Source organism: Salvelinus namaycush, chromosome 31, assembly GCF_016432855.1.
Source record: "Salvelinus namaycush isolate Seneca chromosome 31, SaNama_1.0, whole genome shotgun sequence".
NCBI lineage: Eukaryota > Metazoa > Chordata > Actinopteri > Salmoniformes > Salmonidae > Salvelinus > Salvelinus namaycush.
In genome coordinates, this window is record NC_052337.1 from 29,479,905 (window position 1) to 29,489,856 (window position 9,952).

At 39.3% G+C, this 9,952-nt stretch overlaps 1 protein-coding gene across 1 annotated transcript; it reads right to left on the reverse strand.

The window, feature by feature from the left end:
- Positions 1-2,802: 2,802 nt before the first annotated feature.
- Positions 2,803-7,143, reverse strand: LOC120025492 (barH-like 1 homeobox protein). The gene is made up of 3 exons (XM_038970056.1): positions 6,690-7,143; positions 4,276-4,501; positions 2,803-3,094 (listed from the first exon to the last, which is right to left on the reverse strand). The coding sequence occupies exons 1-3, from the start codon at positions 7,141-7,143 to the stop codon at positions 2,803-2,805; spliced, it is 972 nt and encodes a 323-aa protein (XP_038825984.1).
- Positions 7,144-9,952: the final 2,809 nt, after the last annotated feature.

Consider the following 9,952-nt stretch of genomic DNA (forward strand, 5'->3'; position numbering starts at 1 on the left):
CACCAGCTGTTGGAGCTGTTTGGCAAAGAGCACAGCACCAACACTCCAAGAAAGAGGCATGGAAACAATCCATTTCCAAATGGGATCATTTAAGGCACTTAAACAATTGCACTAGCCTCGCATTAATATTTCATCTGCTTATTGTTTATGGAAAGGAATTAAATGGCATTCTTAATTCAGTTTGCCTACTGTCTACTGTACTAGAGTATTTGTAACATGTAGGCTATCCCCTAGCTGAATAAATGGACTGCTTTTGCCAATGATCATCTCTCGATGCAATTGCTCTAATCTGTAGCAGACTATTTCATGATTTTTTATTTGGTATGGACCTATGTTAGATTTAACCGAGTCCACTTTTGAGACATGGCTATTGTGTGTGTATATAAATATGTGTGTGTGTGTGCGTGCGTGCGTGCGCGTGTGTGTGAGCGAGCGAGCGTGCGTGCATATATTTAATTGTCTGTGTGTGTGTTTTATTATATACACACAACCATCAATGTATATTTTTGACAGAACTATTAGCCTATCCTATTTATTTATAACACATATATACCAAAACACATTTCTAGTCATAACTTATTAGATAGGCCAAAGTTTAAGATATCAAGGCAGAATTAACCAGCTAGCCTACATTTCCCAAATTGAACTCTCACCACTCCAAATCTTTGGATAAATATCTAGGCATTTTTTAAAGGTTAAGGCGGTGAATGTTCCATGCTCTGACGGTGACATTCTTATTCACTTTTTCAGGTTTGACAAATTAAATTCACGATACTAACCAAATAATGAGGGGGTTTGAGGGAAGTGTTTGACAGACATGTTCAAAATTATTCAAACATGGTGCTTCTAATAGAATTCTACGAACCTTAATTAGATTTTATCAGGCATACTTGCCTGATTTATCACATTGGCTCTCCTTTGTCGCAACATAACATGTTTTGTTGTTTAATTATCAAATATGCCAAATCATTATTTTTGTTTGTAATGACCTTGTATGGCATTAAACTATACATCAGAAATGTTACTCTATGTGTGACTAATGATCAATGTCATTCATTCATTAATTGATAAGTTGAAAAGTGAGCCTTTGACACGAGCAATGATTGCATGCAGGACCATTTTGTAATTTCTTCTTTAGAGAATAGGACGCCCATTACCAAACCTTGAATAACCCAACTTTCCTCGGATGTAGGCCTATTCATTACATCTTGCAACGGAAACCGTTTACCGTTTAAGAAACAAACGGAAGCAAACGGAACGAAACGTGGACGGACCTATACCTTCATGTGTCCAATAGAAACTCTCCTTTCATTGAAAACATTTTCAGTTTGGAGTCAACGTTTTGTTTTTTTTGCAACAGACGAAACGTTTGCAACAGATTAGGCAGTATTGAATACACTCCCAGGTTGTTGTTGATGATGATGATGATGATGATGATGATGAACAGCCTACTTGTATTCCATTTGCAAAAAAAATAGTGGCCCTGTATTTGTCAAGCATGGATTTGGAAAGATATGGCTGAGTCACGTTATTACATGAAATACCTTTATTTGCACATATATAAAAGTAATTATTTTTTACTTCAAGTCCCCCTCTATAGCTCCGACTTAAGCTGTTTGAACAGTTTGACAAAAAGTTATTTCAGCTAATGGGGGCGAGGAACGAAAAACGATCCAGAAATACGAGAACCACTCCACAAATTAATATCTGCAATATACATTTTCACCAAAGAGAGTAACAAGGTTTCCACGGTTTGATACGAAATAACATAAGTAATCCACAACGTCTGCTTAAATACACCTAGCAAATCAACAGGCGAAAGACCCAAATTGGCAACCGACTCAGTCTTCAGTCATTATCTGTTTAGCAAAAGTGAAGGGTTTGCAAGGATACATTGCTACTTGATAAATTGATTTCCTCTTACTCTGACTCCAAATTGAATATAATTGGGCAAAACTGAAACAAAAAAACTAAAAACATTATGATTTGAGATTTTAAATACATTTCGTTACAATTTCGTATTGTATGTTGTTTCTCTCATGGACCTTCATTATTCCCATCCAGATTATCACTGAAATTATAGAAAATGAGCCTTTAGCTCTGGCTAATCTATAGCTTTTTTGTACTGGATCACCGTCATCTGAAGGAAATAAAAATGGATGAATAAAAAATATCTTCAAATCAAGAAGTATTCGTATTTACATGTCTATAGCCTATGTCTGGTGATTATTATTTTCATCGTTTGAAAAAAGTGAATGAAACGCAACTCATCTTTGTAAAGAGAAATAGAACGAAATTATAGTTGTTATGAAATGCCTTTGGATCATCGAATTAGCTATTCAACTAAACTTGGAATGCTGTTTCAGTTTCCAGACCAATGCATTGGTTTGTTATGCATGTTTTTTTATTTTAATAATCGTATCCTGACAACTTAGCATAATAATAATAATCATGTTAATAATAATATTTTTATGATTCTGAGTAAAAGTGCCATTGTCATAAGCCTTGGTGCCAGCAACGATTATTTCAGTAAAACTATCGTGCCCTTTCTGATGTAGCCCACACTGAAGGTATGGTAAACAAAAATATAAATATATAAGTTAAATGCATAGAGAAAAATAAATAAATAAATAAAGAACTTCAGCATGGTAAAAACCTGTCCACTTTAGATAGTTCGAGATTCAGTCATGAAGTTCATTGTTTAATGCCATGACTTCTTTTGTCACCGTTTTAAATAGTTTTTTTTCTCTATCACATGGAGTCCTAGTCTGCCAGGTATGGCATATATCCGGAGCGACCGGCTCACCGCTGCTGTGTTGGCCGGGGAAGCACACCGGAGAGAGGGGGGAGAGGGGGTGGTTCACTACCCCCCTGCAGACCATGCAGAAGAATCCGCGGAACGAGAGGTCGTTGCAGAGCCGGAGGGGGCGCTGAGGGCCCTCTGTACAGGTAGAGCGCCGCTCCGGGGTCCAGGTTGGACATCAGGCTTTGAGGGTAGAAATAGGGCGACGGAAACATTCTCTGAAGGGCTGAGTAATTTCCAGCCTCCGCTAACAGTTCCAGTCCAACCGCCGTCTGCCTCTTCCACTTTGTTCTATTCGGAGAAGAAACAGTGGATATTAGTAAGGGAAATTCTCATCATAAAGATATAAACAAGTTTGAAAAGTGCAGTTAGAATCGTTTTATCACATGACTCATCACATCACATGAAGTTTAGAATTCAATCATATCTGCACTGAGTAAAAATGGGAAAAACCCATTGAAAATGCATGGACAAAATAACATAGGCTGCATGGTTCAATTTAAACGAAATGTGTTTTTTCTTAATGGATTTAGGCCTGCTTTGTAATAACAAGCGTTACCAAAATGTGGTGTTTTGAGTGCAAAGTTGAGGGTCAGTTCAGAGTCAGTTGGAAACATCTGTAGCCTACGCAATATTATAGCGTGCATTCACTTTCGGTTGGGATCGTATTGGTTTCATCATGTGGTCTGAAATGAGTCTAATTCTTCTATGTTTCCAAGAAAGATCTACACTGTAGTTGTACTCAGTTACGCACTTCAGTTATTCTGATAAATCAGTCCTCGTCACTTGTATTCACGCGGAGGGTTCATCTGTCAGATTGTCAATTGAAAGCACTCCTCAATCAGGTCAATTATTCATCATTATAATAATTGAGTAAATATAGTAGTGTGGCTGAATTATTGATATGGCATAGGCCTACATGCAACGATATATTATTCATGCACAAAGTGTTGTTTGTATACCCATTTATTAATATCGTTTTGCTGTCTGAATGTCATAGCTTCATTTGAAAACCATTTAGATTTTTGTCTCTCAAAAATTGCTTAAAACATTCTAGTCTCTAGTCTAGTAGAAGGCTATTTGTCCGTATTTGAATCACATTGTTCAAAGGTTTCACGCAGTGCCAAATTGCCAATATTTTATGATGGTTTTGTTTTTTATGTCTGTTCTGTTTTCTCCTTTATTCTTAAGGAATTGATGCAGTGTGCGCAAGTTTTGAGAAAGAAATTGGAGCTCATATGTGACCAATGAGTTTGTCTGACTGACATGAGAAAATCATTCTGTCTGGAGGTGAAGAGCGTTTACCCTAATATCCTAATGATACAAGTGCAGGTGCGCACACACACTACCATTGTTGGCCTACTAGGCTCACTGCATTCTACCATTAGGCACTATCAAAATACTTCTCGTGATTTTAAATTGTTATAATTTGTGTAATTACACTAAAGGCAACCAAGCGTCGCAGTCCTTACCTCCTGTTCTGGTACCAGGTTTTGACTTGTGTGTCTGTGAGGTTGAGGGAAGCGGCCAGCTCCATCCTGTCTTGCACGCTCAGGTACTTCTGCCGTTCGAAGCTGCGTTCGAGCTGGGCCAGCTGGTGGTCAGTGAAGGCTGTTCGCGCCTTCCTGGGTTTCTTCATCCGAACATGATGCGGACTGTCCCTACTGCTCGAGATCTCTCGGTCTCCTTCCTCTTTCACTGCAAACACAAGAATATGATAAATATGAAAAACTCTAATTTACAACAATATCTCAACTGTTCATAAAGCCTAGAAAGTGATGGGTAGGGCCTAATCAAAAAGGAATATAGTCCTCGGTTGTAGACTATATGCCCATTTATGAAAGGGATTGGGATTTCGTTTAAATGTTACATTTACAAACGGACTTAAGCCTATTTCAAAGTTTAACTTTTTCATACAACTTCATAGCCTTGTTTGGGTGTTGTGTTGGAGGACTTTAGGCCACTCTCCATTTGATTAAGACTGTGCTTAGTTTTTATGAAGACGTAGCCTAGGCCTATTTACAAATGAATATTTTTTGTATATTAGCACATTGTTTTTGCAATTGGATGTGTGTAACATTCCCCTTTGTTCTATTATTTCCTTTGCTGTCGTGTTGGGGTTAAAATTGTAGTATACATTCTCAGTTTATTCTCCCCCGTTCCCTCCAAAAAGAGGAGACGCGACGTGAGAGCTCTTGCTAGTTGAATAGTTGAGTCGTCTCTCAAGAAGCACAATAATCCGGCTAATTGAGCCACAAGGGAAGGGCGCCTTTCAACCGCGACCGGAGAAACTTCACAGGGCCGCGGATGAGAGCGAAATAAAGAGCCGGCCGGCCTTGCGCGTTACAAATCTGATTAGCACTGGGACAAATTACATCAAATCCCCGAAATATTAGAAGGCGGATTCGCTGAAATCAAAGCAGTGCACTATTCCCTACAAGGGCTTTGGAGCTGAATTGACTGCGTTGATATGACAATCTGTTACACACACACGCACACCACACACCACACACACACACACACACACACACACACACACACACACACACACACACACACACACACACACACACACACACACACACACACACACACACTGTATCCAAAGTATATTGATGTCGTTCATGTTCATGTTCCTTTTTAAAAACTGAACTGAAGTCAGGACTTTTGTAAAACCCTTGCTATAATGGATTGATGTAATAACATTGTTCACTAGTAGGCTATAAATAACATGTCAATTACATTATTCACATTAATAAATATTCGAATGAATATTATTATTATTATTAATATTAATAATAATAATACAATACATACATAATAATATAGGCCTATCCTCATTACACCGTTTTGTGTCACTGTAAGATGGCATTTTCTTTTAATCAATAAAGGGGGTAGATATATTTATTGTTTTTGTTATATAAGTTAATCAAGTCAATATTTATTAGGCCTATTATATATTTGTTTTATTTTTCTAAGTACATTTCTAATGACTATTTCCTGCAAGCAGGAATTGTCCTCACAATACCAACGGTTGACTTATTTGTATGCAGGCGCTGCTTCATTAAACTGTCAATGGAGATGACATGTCTGTTATGGCTGACATGATTGGAAACAGACAGACCCTTGATGGCATTTATCTGGAGGCAACCCTGTCATCTTTTCCCATGCAGCTCTTCTCTTGCCTCCCTGACATCAACAGATGCTTTCAAGACGTCTGCTAATGCAAGCAAGTGCGTCTGAAAGGAAAACGGTTTGACACCTAATGTTTATCCCCCAAATCATTGGAGAATATCAACAGTGTGGATTCCATAATTTCAGAAAATAATAGGCTAGTGTCATCCTTTTCAATGATCCGTTATAGGCCTACTGTAGCTATAGACACTTTTTAAAAGAGCTTTAGAGTTCAAGATAATATTGTTGATCAACTTTCACCATTTGCCAGCATTTTTTATATATATTTTTTTTTTGTTGGGGGGGATTAATTAATCTCTTATTGAGTTTACTGGGATAATGTAAAAGTGTATAATTTGATATTTGATTAGATACATTTTATAGGGGATTCCTTTTGTAAAAAGATTCTAGCCTAGGCTATAGCCTACTTTCAGCATTTGCCTTCCGAGGCTAATCACAATTTACAACCATAGCCTAATTAACCGAGCACTACATCTTCAGAAACACTTTGAAACATGGACAGGTGTTTTAACACGTTCAATTATGATAAGAAAATATTGAGTTAGAATTCATGATATAGCAAATCAACTGCATAAAGCTCACACAAATACAACGGATATAGAACAGTAGGACTACAACAATTCCATTAAAATTAATGTGACAAAGTCTAATTGATTTATAAACATTAAGCTTGTTTACATCACTATTTTACCTTTGTATTCGCTGTCTGACGATGAGTTGCTATGGATTTTGTCCATGTAGTTATCTGCGAGCTTGGAGGCTAGTCGCCCCGTTTCTTGAGTTGGCTGGCCATTACTGGAGTATGGGGCGCAGGCGGCTAGCGGTTTGCAGTCAGCTAGAATATCTCTGATCAGAAAGGATGAGGTGACCGTCCGCGGCTGTGACCCGGCGGAGATCTGTCCGTGTTGGAGATGGGGTGGCAACCCGATAGCATGACCTTGCCTCTGCAATGCCTCATCCACACACTCCCTCCTCGGCGACGGGGGAGACGAGCAGCCGCTCTCTAGTTCAGACCTCGGGCTGAACTCCAGCGGTGACCGGCACTCTCCCACCAAACTGTCCCCTTTCGACATGACCGGACTTCCAGGTCTGTGGGAAAGTAAAGAGTCGATCCCAAAGCTGGACCCATTGGTGGATGCCTCCATTGTTTACCAGCACAGCTAAGTTCTTCGAGGCCTCAACTCAAACTATCATTGGTATTCGAGGCAAGCAAGTTCAGATGATTGCTGAGATGAGACTTTGCCTGAATTTATCCAGCAGGAAAATCCAAAAATGATTCGGAAATCACATATATTCAACCAAGATGTTTTCTCCTCTTCTTAATTTATTATTATACTTGTCAAAATAGCAACATCTCCGGGTTCTCGAAGTTATATAAGAGTAGGCTACAAAATCGACCCTGCATCCAACTATTTTGTCCTAAATACAACACTATTCATGAATTCGATGGAGCTAGGCTCTGTTGGCGAGTTTGTCCATATGTTTTCTTTTTTAGAAAACGGTACGAAACGGTACGACTTCTAAATTATTGATCGACTTATTTCAAATATTGACAAAAAACCTGCAATGATTAGAGGCAGTGAAGCAGCGTTAGTGCAAGTTAAATAGGCAAGCGATTCAGCACCACCTTTCAGCACCACGGACAGAGACAGCAGCGAGTATTGCAAGTGGAATTCAAGACCTGCAAATGACGCAGAGCGAGGACACAATTGCTGAAATTGTCATCACTTAAAAAGTAGTTCGCTGGTGTGACCCGTGTTGCGCTCGATGGTAGAGGAAGGTAGAGGTATTCTACGCCAGCAGAAAGATGCAACAAGAGACTCGAAACGGGTGGGCTGCTGCAGTCGAGAAGATGCGCACAGTAAAACAGTGGTAACGCGGGTTAAATAGACACAACTGGGATAATGTGAAGAAAATCTCAAAAAATGGAACTTGAGGAAAACTCAGGAGCTAGGTTTTTAAGGACGCCCCGTCCACGTGAGTCCCTAGTGACAAGTCTTCATTGGTTGAGGGGGCTTTTTGGGTGTTGACGGGTTTGCGGAGAGGAAGGTAGACCCCCCCACACACTCACTCACCCCCTCCTCCTTGCCCCCTCTCTTTGATTAAAAGAGACACTGAATTCATCAGGAGACTCAGATCCAACTGTTTACAGGCAATTTTCACACTGTTTGCTTTCATTACATCATTGATGAGGCTTATAATGGGGTTATTATGTGGAGCTGGTAGGTCTTTTCTCTCGTCTCTCTTTACGCGCGTGTTCAGTCAAAACTTTACAGGCTTTTTTTTACATTATCGGCATTTTCCCACTTTTGCATTTATTGGCAAGTTTCAGAATTTAGGTTCATTGTTTTTCCATTTATGTTCACGTTGTTTTTTAAATATCAAAAGGCTTTTATTGACGTTAGTTGACACAGATCTGCTGTTATATGCTGTTGCATGGGGTATATTTTTCTGGTTCAAAATATATACCGAAAGGAATTGTATATTATTATTATTATAAATGTTGTTATTGTGTTAATGTTACGAGGAATGCATATCATTTTTTTTTTTCATAAACTTAATGTAGCCTACATTAATTTCTAATGAATTGAGGACGCATCCAGAGCTATTTTCTTGAATTTCAACCTGTAAGCTCAACGTTTCAAAAATCATTCTAACACAAATTCTATTTTTATTTTCTCGGATAAATGTGTTGTTTTTTCACTGTGCATCGAGAGCAAGTGAATTTCATACATGCATAATTCGGCCTCAAAATCCTACTCCACACACTTTTCTGGGAGTGTACAAAGCACCAGCATCGAATAGTCAACGTTTAGCTCATAATACGTATCTAATAGTAATACAATGCTAATGAGGGATAATAGTCCGAACAGCATGCGCTGAAAGGATGGCGTGAGCAAACTTTAACGTGCATGAAATACCATTGTCTACATTTTCGCTTCTATTTCCAAAACAGTTAGCCCCACATGACTCCCCGACAGGCCCTAATAATCGAACCCCCCATGTGACCACCAGATTGGAGGCGCGCGTCGGTCTCAGACACCGGCAGGTTAGTGAATCCGCTCCCCGCTCCCATGGGGTCCTATCGCGGCTGCAAGCTGTCACATTGAGGCGGGGACAGAGATGGGAAAGAGTAGCCTACACACCCATCCTGACGTTGCCTTTCTTAACAATTGACTTGGGCTCCGGAGGTGGGTTATGGAGATTGCTTTCGAACAACTCCTTTTCTTTGCCATATTTTCGAAAATATAATGAATGGCCTATATATTTTATAATGCTGAATAATATAATACTTTGAGAAGCTGTGTGTGTGTGTGTGTGTGTGTATGTGTGTGTGTGTGTGTGTGTGTGTGTGTGTGTGTGTGTGTGTGTGTGTGTGTGTGTGTGTGTGTGTGTGTGTGTGTGTGTGTGTGTGTGTGTGTGTGTGTGTGTGAAGGAGAAGGATGGGTCTTTGTGTAATGACGTTAGCTGCTGGTTTTGGACAAGTGTTTGGTCAGAGGAAGTAGAGATTTGCAGCCAATGGTATGACTGTGAGTCGGTGTTGTTGATATCACAAATCCCCAATGTGTGGAGGATGGATTTCAGATGAAGTATGTTTGTGTGTGTGTGTGTTAATGTTTGAGAGATCTAAAGTATATGATGCGCAATAATACTGTAACATTTCCTGTCTAAAGCTGAAAAAATTGTGGTCAAATAGGACATTGTGGATAAAACCCAAAATATGTTTCTTGCACACACTCTTGGGTGGTTGTCAGTTGTTTGTTGTATCAAGGTCGGTGTACTGCTAAATATGGTCTGTCCATTTTTTTTCAGTTTATGTAGCCTAACTAATAATTGTGTATCTGAATAATATGTGCATAACCAATGGTTTGCCATGAGGATTCTCTCCTTTCAATTAGGGGTTAATGCTTCAGTTAATGGTTTCCTCATGTTGCAGAAAGTGCAGCGGAAATT

Bases quoted from the DNA above. Each gene is read 5' to 3' on its own strand.
- LOC120025492 (XM_038970056.1), bottom strand. From the start codon at position 7,143: ATGGAGGCATCCACCAATGGGTCCAGCTTTGGGATCGACTCTTTACTT. The intron at 4,502-6,689 runs GTAAAATAGTGA...TTGTGTTTGCAG, and splicing joins GTCAGACAGCGAATACAAAG to TGAAAGAGGAAGGAGACCGA. The intron at 3,095-4,275 runs GTAAGGACTGCG...TTCTCCGAATAG, and splicing joins ACCTGGTACCAGAACAGGAG to AACAAAGTGGAAGAGGCAGA.